A 19,839-nucleotide genomic window follows, 5' to 3' on the forward strand; every position below is an offset into this window, starting at 1 on the left:
ATACACATATACATACATATGTGCGTTTGCATATTTATATATATACATATATATATATAGTATTTATTCATATACAAAAAGTGCTTCAGTAGATACATCAGCGCTCGTAAAGGTGGGGCATATGCTCAAACACGAAAACTCAAACATTCCAACACAAACAACAACTTAAAAAGCTACGCAACTAAACGCACCCGTATCGGCGCAGCAGATACGCATGTTCGGTTGCCGAAAAATCGTGCACTCGTTTTTTACATGTAGTTGGCATACGCAGAGAACGCAAGCCAAACTATAGCAAGAGGTAACTCCAATAAACAAACCAAAAGCTGCAAAGTGCACTACGCCGGCGCAACCAATAGTCGTTAGACGCACCAATTGTAGTTGTAGTTCACCAAGCGTTTTGGCGCATGCTTCGCCTTTTTGCGAATTCATAATTTTGATTCATGCCATTATATATATATGTACAATCTAGCACTAGTTGTCACAGCCTTTTTGGATATACTGCCAATTTTTGTTGCCACTGTCGCCACCACCACCGCTGCTGCCACTGTCACTATCGCTGCTACTGCTGATGCTGTGATCGGTTGGGGACCACATTGACCGTATATAAACGACAATAGGGCCTGGCTAGCTGGTAGTGTTTCGCGACGCTCCAGTTCGTTGGAGCGCAAATCAAATCGTTAACGCCCATTGAAAAGGATACGCGCGCGCGACAAACCATCAACACTTACCTTGGATATGTGTATATGTATAAAGGATTAAAATTGCATAAGTGCCAATAAATGTCCAATGTGATAAGGACCTTAATATGTAGTTGAATCGAAGACTTCGAAATATATTTTATTAACAATTTTTAATTAAGAATTATCAAAAAAGAGAGTATGAAGGTGAGTGTTGCTAAAAACATACTGCATAAGTGCTCATAGTATATATGTATGTATAGTATGTGCATGCGATGCAAATTAGTGAGAATAAAATTGTGTAAGCTAGTTACAGCCATAAATGGAGGTGTTTATTGTGCATACATCTGTATGTGTGCATGTGCGTAGGTAAAAGTGATGAAAATGTGACTATAAAATGTCTTTTTAGGGACTGAAAAATTATGACGAAAAATTACAAAATATAGGAATATTGGGCCAAACTGGAATTATTCGAAAAGTGTAAACATAGTTGTGTTAAAAAATTATTTGCAGGTGACAAAAAGCCGGGAATTATTTAAATATATATTATATAAAGGTTCATTGGACTTGAAACTGTGAAATAATCAAAGATATAAGTTTGTTAAAGTCAACTTGAGAAAGATATAACTGAATTATTTTAATTTCATTTACCCTCCCATAAATTTGTAAAGGTTATTGGTAAGTACAAGTCAGATCTTTTAAATAACTGTTATTAAATACTTCCAGTGGTTTTTAAATTATGTTCCTTTAAGTACGCATTATTGATTACATACCGGTATTTGTTTTTTTTTTTTCATGATTAGTAATCGATTATAAATGGAAGTAGTCAAAAAATAATCATTATTATTTACCATTAAAAATAGTTTAAAAAAATCAAAATTAATCAAAATTTTAGCAATCATATTTTTAGTTATTTTACTTATTTTACCTTAAACTATATTTAATCGCTAATTATAGATATGTATGTACATATTATTGCTTTGGAATGGAATATTATATAAATGCAATGGACTTTTTAACCTGCGTGTTTTAGGAGTCACCAAATCTCTTGGTGCTTCTTGCCTCGACCAATTCAAATTTAAATATTATATATATATATTATTGGTGCTTACACCCGTTAGGTGTTCGGCTAAGCTCCTCCTATTTGTGGCGAGTGTCTTGATGTTATTCCAAAAATGCAGGGCCTACAGTTTTAAGCTGACTCCGAACAGCAGACGGTTTTTTTTTATAAGGAGCTTTTTTCATCTCAGAAATCACTAATTAGGCGGAATTATCTACTAATTTAAAAATTCGTAAATTTGCAAAAACAGCCTAAAAACGATCATATTTAAATTGTATATTTGAACTATTTTTGATTATATTTCGATTTTTCATAAATTTTGTGCGCCAGCATGTTTTCTTTGCCAACAATAGCTTCAATAACTCTTGTGACTGTACAAGAACAAGTTAGTTATAATTGTTAGAGCTCTAGAGTAAGCTTAGCGAAGTCAAGTCCTTTTCCATTTGTACTTTGAAATGTGCCCAGCGGTACCTCAAGGCTAAAATTCTCTATTAATTTGGATTTTAATTAGAAATTAATCGAACGCTTCAAAATCTATTTCACGTGATATTGTCACCAAGTATCAAAACGATGAGTGTTGCAAAAACCCTATAAGGTTTGCTCTGCCCAATTTCTGACTCAGTTCGAATATAAAATTCTAGCAAAAAGTTGTATACCATGGGCAGTTATCTATTACCGATTTACCATTTTTTCTACAGTTCGGTTTCTTAAATGGGAATTAATGCCAGGCTAGATTGAGGGCTTCTAAGAAAAAATATTTATCCACTTATTCACCGTTATATTTCAATAATCCAAAGAAGCTAATACTGCTGTTTGGCCCGATGACCTAAGCAGAGCTTGTATGAAAAATAGAGGCAGATGTAGCAATACATCAAGGTCCGTGCAGGTATTATAGAATAAACGGTTATCCAAAAGTTGCCAACCCGTTAAAGCTTCTTTCAAAATCTTTCATTTGAAAAAACTTTGTAATTTATATCTTAATGCTTAAACTAAAAAAATAATTGAAATTCCATTCAAAAAATTTTCAGCATCAAAGAATTCCTAAGCATCTTTCGTTTGACATTTATATTCTAATATGTATAGAACAAATATGATAATATTATATTAATATTTTTTAACTAATATATATGGCAACCTTTCTCAAAAATTGGTTTTCAAGTTCTCTTAAAGGGCTTTTGTTGATATCAATATCGCAAAATATTGTTTAATTAGTTCTCATTTTTTACTTTTATGGCAACCCTGATGCTCTCTCAAATATACCCATATTGTGCTATTTTAATTATTTATTATAAGTATATTATTATTGACATGTTCAAGAAATATTATATAAACATATAAATATTTAGGAAATTACTCCAGTCACAAGGGATTTCCACCTATTTCTCCACGTGCTAAAGCTGTTAGTTCGGTATATGATTTGCTCGTCTCTCTGTTGATTCTCCTTCGCCATGTCGTTTTCGGTCGACCCCTATTTCTTCTTCCTTGCGGATTCCATTCCAAAGCGACATGTGCTACTTCGCTCACAGGTTTGCGTAGAGTGTGGCCGATATTTATTTAACTTAGATATTTAATTTACTTAAAAATTTAATAGATGGCAGTTCTATACGAAAGTTTTTACTGTACTAAAACTTTCATTTGATACCAACATTGTAATTAAACAAAGGTTTTTCCAAAAGAGCTGTTATTTTGATATTCAAATAAAAATACTATTTTTTAATATAAATAATCGGATGTTTATTTCATTACAAAGAGGAAGGTATGCCATTAATAGTGGAAAATAACATCAGACAAATGGCCACCACGACCAGGCTTACAGGACAATATCCATTTCATGTAATTTTCCATAACCGAATTGCAAAGTGGCTGCCCTATGTCCTCGATAGCCTCACAAATTCCACCTTTGAGGTCTTGAATCGACCCTGGCTCACAAAAAAAGTGACAAGGTTTTAAATCACAAGATCTCGGTGGCCAATTGTGATCACCTCTTCAAGAGATAACACGGTCCGGAAACTTTTCCCGTAAAAGATCAATGGTTTCGTAGCTTGTGTGGCACATAGCGCCGTCTTGTTGAAAATAAATGTTGTCCAGACCAATACCATTCAATTCCGGCCATAAAAAACCGTTAATCCTCTCCGTAAATCCTCAATTCATTCATTCATAACACCTGTTATTGGAAAACCCTTTATTTTACTACATATTTTATTGTATGTATGTGTATATATGATGTAAGCTTACTAGGGAACCGCGCACTAAATACTCAGTGGCGGTGTGGAAACTGAATATTCCCAATTTTTGTTTGAATTAAACCCAATCCATGTTTCTTCCGGTTCAGTATTACTGTTGACAACGCTCGCACGAGAAAAAGAGTTTCGCATCTAGTTAGCTATGGCTTTCTAACGATGACTTAATCGGAGTCCAATAATTTTACCATTTTGTAACAAATTTTGTACAAGTCTTAAAATTATAATGAAATAATTATTTTCGCTCCCAAATTTTCTTCACTAATTTTTACAAACATTTTTAAATGATCAAGTTTTAAACCAGATTATTGAGACCTAGTAAGTTTTTGGCGCATCAAAAGGCTGATTCAATGGTAGTTGGAGTAATCTGCCGGACCCATAATTTTGATAATTGAGCAAAGCAGGCCTTGTCTCGAAATTCTCTTTTTCCTAATACCTCGCAGCGGTATTTCTGTATTCTATTGACATTTACAACACGATTTCGATAAGAGCAGTATTATATTAAAATATAAAAAGTAAAAAGTAAAAAATTGTAATGTAATGTACATATGACAGACTCTATTTAGCATTAATTAATTAATTTTATTTTTTTAATTTCAGATTCAATTAGCGCTATTGTGCTTTTGTAGCACAGTGTGGGCGAGTACAAAACCAATCGTCATACCAGACTGCGTACTCGCAGCGTCAGCTGGTTATGCTTACCCTCCGCCAAACGTGCAACTATCAGTGACTCCCGCAAGAGCTAAATATAAAATTCCTTTGTCATTGGGAAGTCAGTCGGATAGTGGATATCTAAATGTTGATACAGTGAAATCATCCGAATCATATTATGAAAGCGAAGTTGGAGTATCTCGAATTGGACTTGGTGATAAGTTATTGCAAATATCAACAAATGCAGCGCCAAAGAATGGAGGTATTACATATGCAGATCAGCCCCTTAAAACTTCTGGGCTCATCCAGCAAGACATTGAATTAAAAAATTTGCTTACACCTTCCATTTCTAAAAGAGTGCTCATACCACCCAAAGTGGAGGGAATATCAAACGCATACCTACCGCCTGTCGCAACCGTCGAATCAAAAGTAACCAAAATTGGAGCTCTTACTTCACCTGGATTATCAAAGACTTATACTACAATACCGAATCTCAAATTCCAAAGCTTCACATCCCCTGCTGCATCGAAAAGTTCTGAATATGAATCATCGGAATACTCATACTATCAATCTAGCCCAACGATCTCGAAAGCTTCCACATATGTCACACCATTCCAAACAGGACAACTAAACTCATACGCGCCTGCAATATCCTATAACACTCCATACACTCAAAAGTTAACAAATCCCTTAATATCCACATCTCTCACTAAATTGGATGGAAATCTGTTAACCGAGAAAGCGTTCTCGTCGCTTGGATCTTACTCGTACGCACCGCATATATCAAGCACTTACCTTTCAAGTACACCCGTTTCGCAATATACTCCACTGTCTGTGGGATATTCCTCAGGCTTGAAAGCGGGAGCATATCAATCGCAATACGTAACATCTGGTGTAGATTTATCTAAATATGGTGCTGGTGGAGCAACATCAAGCCAATACATTTCGAAACCAATACAACAAATTAGTTATGCCGCTCCAGCTATTCAAAAGATTGCAATACCTAATGTACCTGCGCCGGTCATTACAAAATACTCTGGCCCCATATCAAATATCGTTAGCTACGCAGCTCCAGGCGCTAAATCTGTTATTTCAAGTGGGGCATATTCCCATCAACAAGTATCAAAACCAGTATCTTCAACAGCATATGTTTCAGGAGTTGTAACTCCAGCAGTTACACCAGCAATTGCTCACTACCCAGTGGCTGCAGCCGTGGAATCTGGTTATAGTAGTGAAAAGTATAGTACGAATGGAGCTATATCTCACCAATTTGTTTCCAAACCAACACAATCAGTGAGTTTCGTTAGTCCAAGCGTATCTAAAGTGGCTGCCATAACAACACCACTTGTAGCACCAGCAGTTGCTCAGTACTCTTCCGGTCTTACCTTGAATAAAGAGGTAGGTTATGCTGTTCCCTCTCTTTCATCTCTCTCTACAGGATCTCCGTCTCTTAAGTATGCAAGTGGTGGAGCAGTTTCTCATCAGTATGTCTCGAAACCTTTGCAGACTGTGGGCTATGCAACTACACCGGTAGCTAAGGTACCTGCCATTGCTATTCCAGCCGTATCTACAGTAACAGCTGCCGCTGCTCCCACAGTTACGCAATATTCTACAGGTCTTGGAGTTTCTCAACATGGCAGTTATACTGCTCCCTCAGTTACACAGTATTCTTCAGGCCACGGAATTTCCAGTAGCGGCGTTTCTCTTCAACATATTTCAAAGCCTATACAACCACTTGTCCAAACATATACAGCTCCTGTGATAACTAAGGTCGCAGCTGCGGCTCCAATAATAACGTCCGGCATAACACAATATTCTTCAGGTTCTGGCTTATCGTCTATCCACTCAGGCTCTCAATCTGTCAAATATTCAGGCGGTGGCGCAGTTTCTCATCAGTATGTTTCGAAACCCTTGCAGGCAGTAAGCTATGCCCCTGCACCGGTAGCTAAAGTACCAGTAGCCAGCATTCCAGTAGTTAGCAAAGTTGCAACTTACGCTGTACCGTCAATTACACAATTTTCTTCTGGACTCGGAATTTCACAACATGGCCACTACGCCGCTTCAGGTCAAGGAATTTCTGCTGGCGCAGTTTCTCATCAAGAGATTTCCAAACCTATACAAACATTAACTTATTCAGCTCCCACGATATCCAAAGTTTCAGCAATTTCACCAGTTATAAAACCATCTGTAACAGCTATCCAGTTGGAAACACAATCCGCCAAATATACAAGCAGCGGAGCAGTCTCGCATCAATATGTTTCGAAACCCGTACAGACTTCAAGTTATGCCGCAGTGCCCTTAACTAAAGTTGCTCCCGTCACTTCGCCTACGCTTTCACAATATAATTCTGGTCTCGGAGTATCTAAAATTGTCAACTATGCTGCACCAGCTGTATCGTCTATCACTAGCAGCAACTATGCGTCATACGGCTCCTCGGGAGGAATTTCACATCAGCCTTTGACATATTCGGCCCCTGCAATAACTAAAGTCGCTGCCGCGTTACCTGTAATAAAGCCTGTAGTAACACAATACACTTCAGGCTCTGGGTTATCGTCTATTCATTCGGGATCTCAATCTGTCAAGTATGAAGGTGGCGGCGCAATTTCACATCAATACGTTTCGAAACCTATACAACCTTTGACATATTCAACTCCAGTGATTAGCAAATCTATACAGACAGTGAGCTATGAAGCTGCACCAGTTGCGAAGATACCAACCGTTGCAGTCCCTGCTATTGCTAAAGTGGGAACTTATGCCGCGCCTGCGATTACCCAGTATTCTTCTGGCCTCGGAGTTTCCCAACATGGTGGTGCAGTTTCACATCAATACGTTTCGAAACCTATACAACCTTTGACATATTCAACTCCAGCGATTGGCAAATCTATACAAACAGTGAGCTATGAAGCTGCACCAGTTGCGAAGATACCAACCGTTGCGGTCCCTGCTATTGCTAAAGTGGGAACTTACGCCGCACCTGCGATTACCCAGTATTCTTCTGGCCTCGGAGTTTCCCAACATGGTGGTGCAGTTTCACATCAATACGTTTCGAAACCTATACAACCTTTGACATATTCAACTCCAGCGATTGGCAAATCTATACAAACAGTGAGCTATGAAGCTGCACCAGTTGCGAAGATACCAACCGTTGCAGTCCCTGCTATTGCTAAAGTGGGAACTTACGCCGCACCTGCGATTACCCAGTATTCTTCTGGCCTCGGAGTTTCCCAACATGGTGGTGCAGTTTCACATCAATACGTTTCGAAACCTATACAACCTTTGACATATTCAACTCCAGCGATTGGCAAATCTATACAAACAGTGAGCTATGAAGCTGCACCAGTTGCGAAGATACCAACCGTTGCAGTCCCTGCTATTGCTAAAGTGGGAACTTATGCCGCGCCTGCGATTACCCAGTATTCTTCTGGCCTCGGAGTTTCCCAACATGGTGGTGCAGTTTCACATCAATACGTTTCCAAACCCATACAACCTTTGACGTATTCAACTCCAGCAGTTGGCAAGATCGCTGCTGTATCCCCAGTTTTAACACCAGTTGTAACTCAATACCCTTCGGGCTCTTCATCTATCCATGCGGGAGCTCAGTCCGTGAAATACGGAAGTAGTGGAGCGATTTCTCATCAGTATGTTTCGAAGCCTTTACAAACCGTTAGCTATGCAGCGTCACCGCTGGTAAAAACCCCTGCCGTTGCTATCCCGGCAGTTACAAGAGTAGAAGCATATCCCGCACCCACTGTGACAAAATATTCCTCTGGCCTTGGAATTTCACAACATAGCAGTTATGCTACTGCTCCAGCCGTTTCAGCCATAGGTACAGGTGGCGCAATATCCCACCAGTATATTTCTAAGCCCTTACAACCAGTTACATACTCGGCGCCTGCTATAACCAAAGTCGCTGCACCAGTCGTAGCGCCAATTGTAACGTCTGGTCTCACCCAATACTCTTCAGGCTCTGACTTAACTGCCACACATTTAGGATCTCAATCAGTAAAATATGCAAGTAGTGGTGCAGTTTCCCATCAATACGTTTCCAAACCTTTGCAAACCGTAAGCTATGCGACGGCACCAGCCGTTTCAGCTTTAAATTATGCCAACCCGTCGATTAAGTCGGTTAATTTGGGAGCGCAGTCTGTAAAATATGCCGGTGGCGGTGCTATATCCCATCAGCTCGTTTCGAAGCCGTCGCAACCACTGCTATTTGCAACTCAAGCAGCCACATTGACAACTTCTGCTAAAGATTACCTTGCGCCGACACTTGATATAACAAAATCGTCGTCCTATCCACTACCAGGCGTAATATCCATACATTCCAGCACTGGGTCAGCAAAATACGGTTCCAGTGGATCTGTTTCTCATCAATACATCTCCAAGCAGCCCGCCATTGCAGTAAGCAAAATAAATCCTTACTCAGTGCCAGCCATCACGCCCGTTATATCTACTCCTGCGTTAGCAAAAGTAGCAACATATGCCTCGCCAGCCTTATCAGCAATCCATTCAAGTACAGGTTTAGCTAAGCTGTCAAGCAGTGGTGCTATATCTCAACAATACTCCGGTATATCTACTAAAGCAGGTATCGGTGGATATGCAGTTCAGAGTTCACTTAGCAGTTTAGGTTTGGGTAAAGATCTAACCAATGCAGCGCTCCTACACCAACAGAAAATTCCTATTGTAGCAAACTTGGCGCAACCCGTTTATGGCAAATCTGGCTTGAGTTATTCCGCTTCAACACCGTTAACATCAAGTAATATATGAATTGCTAATTTTAACAAATATACTTATTTAAATTAATAAGCCGGTGACCGTGACCTAGATTTGCTTACACATACCTTACACCACCACTCCTTGTCCTGCATTGCCTTAGAGACAAATTAACCTTAGACAAACCCATGACTAATCATAACTTTAGGAATATAGTCCTCCCCCTCCCCAATTGAAATAATTATTTTAAAATATAATATAATGATTTAATTTGGGCACCTAAGCAATGAGCTATGAATGAACAAACAAAACAACACCTATGGTAAACTGTTCTTCAAAAAAAAAAATAGTGAAGGTATGACGAGTCATACCGAGGGTCCCTGGAGGTCAAAGGTGAAATGAGTTAAATATGCAAATATGAACAGATACGTTTATGGAATTTTCGACTACTTTTACTATTCCATAAAAAGAAATTAGTCAAACTGTTATACACTGCATGGCATATATAATGCATACTCGTAAAATGTATCTGTTTTTATCGACATTTAAAATTTTTTTTAAACCATATAGAAGTATGATATTTCAAACTTTCATTGGCTTGGAAATCGCCTTAACCTTAATGGTAATGTTGGATGGCGTATTTTGGATGCCACAACCAAATTACGGTAGCCGCTCCCTAGCTATGGTATGGTCATCAAGATCTTACTGAAATTCTATCGGGTTTTGAAACTAGGGGCATCAGATTTATATTAGGCAACTTTTAGATCCTTTTCGTGTTCCGCTAACAACTGATACCTGCATTTCGGATCGAACTCCAACAATTTTTACAAGAAGAAACATTTCGAAACATCGCGTTGAAATTTCTAGAAGCGTGCTTAATATATCGGTCAGTCCATAAGTTCGTGCGTTTTTTAAAGGTGGTTTTAAGATTAATAAAAAAGATGTTTAAAGTATTTATTAATCAATAATATATTTTCCTTCATTATTTACATTGTTTTCTTAACGGAAAATTCTTAATTCCCTGCTCAAAAACTTATTTGTCCTTGGAGCCAAAATACGCTTCGATATCCCTTTTTATAGCTTCTTTTGAGGAGTAGTTCTTGTTACTCATATGGGATTGAAGTCCACGGAAAAGGTGATAATCACAAGGTGCAATATCCGTAGAGTATGGTGGATGCGGCATTAGCACCCATCCGAGATCGTTCAGCTTGCCTAATGTTTGCCTTGCGGTATGAGGTCTTGCGTTGTCGTGGTGAAACAAAACTTTGCGTCTATTCACTAAAGACGGTCGATTGAGGTTTGATAGCTGATGGGAATAATAAACAGCAGTTATCGTCTGGTTTGGTTTCAGAAGTTCGTAATAAACAATACCGGCCATATCCCACCAAATAGACAGGAGAATCTTCTTGGGGTGAACGCCATCTCTAAGGGTCGGTTCTGGTGCTTCATCTTTAGCCATTAACCATTGGCGTTTGCGAACAGGGTTATTGTAAAGGACCCATTTTTCATCACCAGTAACGATACGGTTCAAAAAACTTTCAAGCTGTTGCAGCAGCTGAGAACACACATTCACTCTCTGCTGAAGGTTGGCGACGGAAAGCCTATGCGGAACCCATTTTCCCAGCTTTGAAACCTTTCCCGACTGAACCAGGTGCCTGTGAACTGTTCCATGCGATGAATTTTGAAAACTACTTTTGCGCACTCCTTACACTCAGGGTATACTCTCCGTGAACAGTGTTTATTTCTGCAGCAGCAGTTGTTGCATTTTTACCAGAGGCAATACAAAATATGCCTCTTATACGCGTTCGAAGATTCCATTTTATTTTTTACCAACACGCGCTTCTATCCACGATTAAATGACTTGTTGAATGCACAATATATCAAAGAAAATATAAATAGTTCCGTTATATTCCGCGAATAATTTTTTGTATGCAAAAATCGCACAAAAGTGAAGTTATGGGTAAAATACGCACGAACTTGTGGTCTGACCTGTATTTACATGTTTTGTTAGAAGTTTGGCCGAACGTTTCTCTTTCTTTTCTATCATTTGGTATTTGGATTTCATATCCGGACCCGGAGTCACTATGATTCTATGAGTTTTCACATATGTTTCTTGGGGGCTAGTTACTTAAGCTCTTGGCTCTCACTTTCCGGCTTTCTTTCCTGATAAGAGACCTACACAGCTCGCAGGCCTCGTATGGTTTTCCTGCGATCCAATTGTTTTTTAAATGTACTGAAGACTGGAAATGCAACCCGATTGCTCTCAAACTTGGAGTCCATTTTCAAATTTACTTCAGTTGGTATTTCAGCAGGCTGTTTTGCGCCATACAGTACACATGCCCCCCGTTTTTCTGTAATCTCTAAGCCGGTTAGATCTCCTAGACTGCACTCGGTTAGTAGACGAAGGACCTACCTACATGCTTTTATTGCAACAGGAATTAATTACGTTGAAAATCTAAAGCTCACTTCCTGGACAAAGACGCTCAAAAAATGTCCCCTGGCATAAAAAAACGGTTTTCTTTAACATCAAAATGAGAGGTAAAAAAATCTATCAAATTATTATAAATATAATGTGCTATTTTAGAACTAACAATTTAGTAAATATCGCAAAGCCTTAAAATCCTATATTTGCGAATTTTAAAATCCTTACATTGTGTGTGCGGTATTAGAGGAAATTCCTTTTTCAAATAGCGTAAATATGGATTGTATTCATTTTATAGCTGGGTATTCAACAATACCTTCGGCGCACGGCGGTCCATATTATGGAGCAATAGCATTGGGACACACCGGGTTGTCACCGATCTTGAAACTTGGTGAAACTGGGCCATCATCTCTGCACGGAGTCGGCGGCAGTTTAAGTTTATCGCCATTAAAATACAGTACAGTCCAAGGGAGTTTGCCTATTTTAAAGGACCAGAGGGAACTACTTAGTGGCTATGCGCACGGAGTTGGAGGTATTGGTCCGCTTGGCGCTGGACTCTATCGATATGCACCATCAATCTCACCTTTACTAGCGCATAGTACTAGCCCCGCAACTTATCTGAAGACACAACCTGCACTCAAAATACAACCAGCTGTTATCAAAACGATTCCAGAAAAACACTATGAACATTATGTGCGTATTTTATCAATACTTCTAAATTTCTCCTATAAAATATTTTGATTTTTGCTTTTAATTATTTCAGAGTGACCATGCTAGATATGCCTTCGAGTATGGCGTAAATGACCCATATACAGGAGATATAAAGCATCAAAAGGAAGAACGGGATGGAGATGTTGTAAAAGGCGAATACTCTCTGGTGGAGCCCGATGGTAATGTTCGCACCGTTAAATACTATGCCGATTGGGAGACAGGATTCCATGCTGAAGTCATTAATAGTCGAGATTCCGGCAAATTAGTCACAAAACGGAGTTCAATAAAATCGTGAATATTGTTAAGATTATGAAAGAAATTTTAGTTAAATACACTCATCATCATTTTGTATCATCTCTTACGTATTTGTAGTTAGTTTAAAAAATGTCATCAATGTACAGAGAAATGTACATTTGTGAAAAACCATTACAGCGCAATGTTATTCCATACACTCGTATGTATGTATGTAAATCTAGACCTTCGGATAAATATGTATATAATTTCTTCTTGTTTTGTAGCGGCTCCGTTAAAGCATTTTTCAAAAAAGTCGAGTCTAGATTGCAATAAGTATGTGTACAACAATATTTTCCCAAGCATGTCTTCTTCATGATTTTCCAGTTTTCAAGTTTTCAACCGATAAAGGCCATTGTAAATAAAAAATAAATAAAATACGCGCATAAGTGTCTAAACTAAAATATTTGTTTTGTATTGCTTTCATCGAAATAGCCATTTCATTGCAAACAGGCATTTTAAATAATTTTGTTTGAAAATATGTTTATTTGATTAATAAGAATACAAAAAATTCCAGCAGTTCATAGCTTAAGTTGTGTTTCCATGAAGTACCCTCTGGGCAGCAACGGAACACCCGCTTATGATGCCGTTTATATGAGAAAGTAAGCTCCAAACAAATTTGACTTAAGGATTGACCAAGGTTCATCCTTCAGGAAGTGAAGCTGCAAGCGAGTAAACGACTACTATAAAATTATTTATATTATATGTACATATATACATAGACATGTGTATACAATTAGCTCGTATGTACATTCTTTATTGGGTGTTTAGTCGAGCACCTCCTTCCAGTATGCCTTCCACAAATGAAGGGACCTACAGTTCTAAACCGACTCCAGAAAGCAAATACACCATACCGAAAACTTTTCAGCCCAATTAACATTAGCCCTGTGTAACGCGTTATGTACTCATACAAATGATTCTCGTTTAACTTTTCTCTTTAAAGGAAGGAAATATGTGCGTTTTGAAATCAAACGAAGAACATTTTAAGTAAAAAGCTTATGCATATGTAACTAAGAACAGTTAATTTCAAATAAATTACATAATTCCAAGACGAATTTTATTTCTTGTTTTATTTTTAAAATAGAATGTTCAAAGATTTCACCATTTGAAATTTACATTATTTTCCTTTTTTTAAGAGCATATCTTCTGGTTCGTCTCTTTTAATTAAATTTTCACTATTTAATAATTCTTCGTATTCTATTTTATGTTTTTTTTCTGCATTTTTACTAATGGTGCAAGGCAGTGCTGAATTTTTATTTTAAATTCAGTAGATCGTACCGCATAAGAATCACAATTCCAAGATTTAGCGGACGCCGTAGCCGAATAGGTTGGTGCGTGATTAACATACGGAATTCGGAGAGAACGTAGGCTTGAATCTCCGTGAAACAGCAAAATTGAGAAAAAGTTGTTTCTAATAGCTGTCGCCCCTCGGCAGGCAATGGCAAATCTCCGAGTGTATTTCTGCCATGAAAAAGCTCCTCATGAAAAACCATTTGCCGTTCGGAATTAGCTTAAAACTGTAGGTTCCTCCAACGTCAAGACGCACACCACAAATAGGAGGAGCAGCTCGGCCAAACACTCAAAAAGGGTGTAAGCGTCAATTATATACATATACCTATATATTAAGATTTTCTATACGTAAATTTTCGTCTACTTCGTCAGTAATCTGCACTGAGCTTTCTTCAGCACTACTCTTTATAATATAATAATAGGTCTATGGATAAGTTCGTGCGGTTTTACAACAGATGGCGTAACTTGATTATTATTCCATCGATCCACATTTCCAAACATTCATTGGAGAGCTACTGTCGTAAGGCACAAACGTCAGTATAAGTTTTTTATTTGAAGCGTAAACAACAATATTTTTACCACACTTGAAATTGTCGAATTTCGTGCCAAATAATGTGTTTTTGCGGGGAATTCTTTAATATGAAGAAAAAAGCAGCCGAAAGTCATCGTATCTTGGTGGAAGTTTATGGTGAGCATGCTCTAGCTGAGCGAACGTGCCAGAAGTGGTTTGCACGCTTTAAAAGTGGTGATTTTGGCTTGGAAGACGAAGAACGCGAGGGTGCGCCGCCAAAGTTCATGGATACCGAATTGGAGGAATTGCTCGATCAAGATCCGGCTCAAACGCAAGAAGAGGTTGCAAAAACTTTGGGAGTTGATCAATCAACCATTTCCAAACGTTTAAAAGCCATGGGAATGATCCGAAATTCAAATTTCGAAAAAAAACCGCACGAACTTATTTATTTGCGTCAGGTGTATCAGCTAATTGTAAAAGCTCTTCCTCATCAAAATCTTCAGCGTTATTTATTAATTCATAAATATCTCCTTCATCCATGTCGTCAAATCCTTCTCTACCTACTGATCTAGCAATATTTACTATAGGTTCGATATATATACTTGTAGAACCTGAAATATTTTCGTGCAAAACGAGTTCAGGCCAATTATTTTTCGAACAGACCTTTAATCTCGAGCACTTTAACTCCTCAACAGATAAAAAATATAATATTAACTACACACATTTTAAAATTGAGAAATATTTCCACATCTCTGGTGATTTCATATGTGGATTGCATTAAAATTTTTCCAATATACATATTCCAATGTACATAATTTCAAGTGTTGGAATAAAATTCAAGTGGTTATAATACCAAACGAGGTTTCAGACAGAGTGACTCGCTGTCGTATGACTTCTTTAACCTGATGTTGGAGAGCATCGTACGAGCCGCAGAACTGAATCGCTCAGGCACAATTTTTTATAAGAGCGTACAATTGCTGGCGTATGCCGATGATATTGACATCATCGGCCTTAACAACCGCGCTGTTAGTTCTGCCTTCTCCAAACTGGATAAAGAGGCAAAGCGAATGGGTTTGGTGGTGAACGAGGACAAAACGAAGTACCTCCTGTCTTCAAACAAACAGTCGGCGCACTCGCGTATCGGCACCCACGTCACTGTTGACAGTTATAATTTTGAGGTTGTAAAAGACTTCGTATATTTAGGAACCAGCATTAACACCGATAACAATGTCAGCCTTGAAATCCAACGTAGAATCTCTCTTGCCAACAAGTGCTACTTTGGACTAAGTAGGCAATTGAGCAGTAAAGTCCTCTCTCGACGAACAAAACTAACAATCTACAAGGCTCTCATCATGCCCGTCCTAACGTATGGCGCAGAAGCATGGACGATGACAACATCCGATGAAGCGACGCTTGGAGTGTTCGAGAGAAAGATTCTGCGTAAGATTTTTGGACCTTTGCACGTTGGCAACGGCGAATATCGCAGACGATGGAACGATGAGCTGTATGAGCTTTACAACGACATAGGCATAGCGCAGCGAATAAAGATCCAGCGGCTTCGTTGGCTGGGTCATGTCGTCCGAATGGATACAAACGCTCCGGCTTTGAAAGTATTCGATGCGGTACCAGCTGGTGGTAGCAGAGGAAGAGGAAGGCCTCCTCTGCGTTGGAAAGATCAGGTGGAGAAGGACTTGGCTTCACTTGGTGTGTCCAATTGGCGTCGGTTAGCACGAGAAAGAAACGACTGGCGCGCTTTGTTAATCTCGGCCAAAATCGCGTAAGCGGTTATCGCGCCAATTAAGAAGAAGAAGAAGGTTATAATACACTAGTTAAACAGTTGGAGTATTGATGTAGACATGGTCTGAAAAGTTACGGGCCTAACATATAGATGGCACTAGTTTTATTGCATTCACATATTTTTCAGTTAGTACTAACATTAAAAAGACAGATGTTAAAATTTCATGGTATTCTATTCATTAGCTCGTGAGTAATTGTGCTAAGAGTGACTTTCCTTTTGTTATTTTCAAAACAAAGGATAAAAAAAATTTCATGTTTTTATTTTAGACTGCATTTTGATGAGAAAGAATCCGTTCGAGTGAAACAATGGCTTGAAAAGTGTTATGAAGACTCCGCTCCATCAGGAACAACAATAAACCGATGCTTTGCTGACTTCAAACGTGGTCTCGGAGACACCTATGATGTACAACGCAGTGGTCGTCCAAAACACCAGAAAACATAAAAAATTCACAAAATCGTTTTGAATGATCGAAAAGCTAAGTTGCGTGAGTTGCTGACATCGTAATGATAGAAAAGGAATGTGTTGGCTTTACATTGCATGGGCATTTGACTCTGTCCGTGTCACAAGTCAACAAAAACAATGGCAAAACTACATGAATTGAACTTCGAATTGCTCCCACATCTACCGTATTCGCCAGATTTGGCTTCCAGTGACTATTGCCTATTCGCAGGCTTAAAAAACTGCTCACCGGTAAGAAATTTCGCTCGAATGAAGAGGTGATCGCTGAAACTGAGGCCTATTTTGAGGCAAAAGTTAAATCGTTCTACAAAAGTGGTATTGAAATGTTAGAGCAGCGCTGAAATGATTACGTTGTTCTTGATGGAAATTACGTTGATAAATAAAGCGACTTTTGAACAAAAAAAACGTGTTTTCTTTGTTAGGCTCAGGACTTTTCAGCCTATGTATTATTGAGAAGTAAAAAAAAGTAATTTTACGTTTGGTTGGTGTTGTTCCACAAATGGAGGGACCTACAATTTCAAGCCGACTCCGAACGGCAGATATTTTTATGAGGAGCTTTTTCATGGCAGAAATACACTCGGAGGTTTGCCATTGCCTGCCGAGGGGTGACCGCTGTTAGAAAAAACTTTTTCTTCATTTTGGTATTTCATCGAGATTCGAACCTACGTTCTCTCTGAACTCCGAATGGTAGGCCTTTTTAATTGCTCTCCAGCAAGTATAAATTTTGTCAGCTGTATGTATATCCACCTTAATCCGTTATCTTTGGAAGTTCCTTAAATTTCCGAGCACTTTCATAATCAACTGTAGCGCGCTCTCCTTAAATTTGGAATTGTGTAAGGAAAACCTTTTTCGAAACCTTTTAAATCCGCCATTTCTACTGACAAATTTTGATTTTGGCTTGTCGAATGAAACAGTTTACAATTTCTTTAAATGAGTATACATTTTTTGGACTTTTGCTTTTATTAAACAACGTTTTATGGGAACATTGCAATCTTCTGTCCAAACCAACACATATTTTTCGGTATTTGGTACGAGTATTAACGAATCTTTTACACGTGAAGATTTACTTAAGGTCTGCAACGATCTAAGCATTACAGCACCTCTAATTTTACTTCAGTTTTGTTTAATTATTCGTATATGTATACTCACAGGTAGACAGCACCACTCTAATTTCCCAAAAAATTAAAACAATTGATTACACTTCAATATGGTTATAAATCGGGACCAAATAAACAAAATCGCTAAAGCAAATATATCAAATAAATTCAAACTACATCTAGGAAGATTCATGAGTTATACATAATTTGTAAAGTAATAAAAATTACTTTAAAGGGTTAGGTACTTTAGGGTTAGGTAGTCAGAATTTTCAAAAAAATGGGTTTTTTTTTGCATTTTCTTAAAGTATAATATCTTAAAAATAAAATACTTTTCGAGTTATTCAACAGTTAACAAAGGGCGCTCGAGCGCTCCGGAGCTCGATAGCAAAACATTAAATGCGTTTTTCTCAAAACTATGTTTTTTGAACTAATGATCACTGTAACTTAAAAACCGCTTGTTAGATTTCAAAAAATGTATACTGCTTTTGAATACCCTAAAAAACTCGCGACTGATTTAAGGATTTTTTTTTTATTTTTGATTTTTTTTTTAACAATTAATTGTCGGTTTTTTCTCGAAAATATAAAAAATATTTCCTGAGTCTGCCATATTGTTAATTTTGCAAAAAAAAGTTTCGATCAGGAATTATCGATTAATAAAACTAACTTTTCGTGTCTTATTGATTTTAGATGAATGGAATGAGCTTCTAGCGTAAGTGCACTAGCCTTCCAGAGGTTATGGGTTCGAATCCTGCGTAAAGCACGGTCCTTGCACTATTCCAAATTTACCTACTTTCCCTGTTTTTAAAAACAAAAACCAAAAAATCCTCCAATTCCATTTCTCAACCCCAACAATTTATCCTTTCCACCCTTACTCCTGCACAATATGTATAATAGTATCCACGTTATTTGCACTGTGGCTGCTAAAACAAGCAAAAAACAAAAGAAAAACACACATACAACATCAGTGGCGCCAGCAAGAGGAAGCGGGCGACTGCGGTAATAGCGTAGACACACGAAATTTGGCGAAGTCCTCAACCATCTGCGCGATCCTTCTGCCAGAAAAATGTGAAACACAGATGGCGCTCCAAACAGTAAGAAAGCGTTGTTCCTAAGCAACGGCAGGTGGGCATTCCTACCACTAAGGACTGGTAGCGGTAAGCTTCCGAGAGGAGTGAACAAGAAAAAAAATTTGACCGCCAACAAGTTTCAACGTTGGGTTTTGGCCAGATTTTTTATCAACTTTAACTTTTCTATCTGATCCGAAATTATTAAATATGCTCTACTCAGTAAAAAATAATTTTTCCAAGAATTTAATTTTTTAAACTCAAAGATTTTAGCTAATTTTTTTCTAAATTAATTGATTCAGCCTGAACCCCGAGCGCATGTGGGTTACTGCAGTATCAGGATTATAGGTGATGGTGATGAACGACAGTGTAAAATGAACCACATAGTTATAAAAGTTGATTACTATTTTAAATTATTTTATTAAATTTATTTTTATTAAAGAAGTTTAGTTTTCATAAAATTTTATAAAAAAGATTAAAAAATTGAAAAAGGAAAATTAATTCACTCAGAAGACTATAAGTTTTACATTTAGTCACAGTCGATCCTTTATTTTCTTTCACTTGGATAACCAGTAGTTTGACGTTTCGTTTTAGTCCATACAAGGTGAGAGCAGTGGGGCAAAACCCAAGTTTGTATGTTTTTGCGGGTATTTTGTTTTTGTAATTTGTTGGTTTGGGCATCAAAATTCCAATTGAATTGTAAACAAAGAAGCGAAGGGACAACAAAATGCAGATCACTTTGACATTGAAATCACCAAATAGGAAGAAAACAAAAAAATCTGCTATTCCACTGCTATCACCTGTTTTGGATGTGCCTCAATTTTATGTGTGTATCCATCAATTTGACGTTTAGCT

At 37.9% G+C, this 19,839-nt stretch overlaps 1 protein-coding gene across 1 annotated transcript; it reads left to right on the plus strand.

Moving 5' to 3' along the window:
- The first annotated feature begins 878 nt into the window (after positions 1-878).
- On the plus strand, positions 879-13,211 carry LOC129242068 (uncharacterized). Its single transcript, XM_054878627.1, has 7 exons — positions 879-884; positions 4,578-5,541; positions 5,704-6,303; positions 6,694-8,421; positions 8,461-9,384; positions 12,062-12,456; positions 12,527-13,211. The coding sequence occupies exons 1-7, from the start codon at positions 879-881 to the stop codon at positions 12,767-12,769; spliced, it is 4,860 nt and encodes a 1,619-aa protein (XP_054734602.1). The 3' UTR covers positions 12,770-13,211.
- Positions 13,212-19,839: the final 6,628 nt, after the last annotated feature.

This window comes from Anastrepha obliqua, chromosome 3 (genome assembly GCF_027943255.1).
Source record: "Anastrepha obliqua isolate idAnaObli1 chromosome 3, idAnaObli1_1.0, whole genome shotgun sequence".
In the NCBI taxonomy this organism is placed as follows: domain Eukaryota; kingdom Metazoa; phylum Arthropoda; class Insecta; order Diptera; family Tephritidae; genus Anastrepha; species Anastrepha obliqua.

Bases quoted from the DNA above. Each gene is read 5' to 3' on its own strand.
- LOC129242068 (XM_054878627.1), top strand. The intron at 9,385-12,061 runs GTAATATATGAA...TTCATTTTATAG, and splicing joins TTCAACACCGTTAACATCAA to CTGGGTATTCAACAATACCT. The intron at 12,457-12,526 runs GTGCGTATTTTA...TAATTATTTCAG, and splicing joins AAAAACACTATGAACATTAT to AGTGACCATGCTAGATATGC.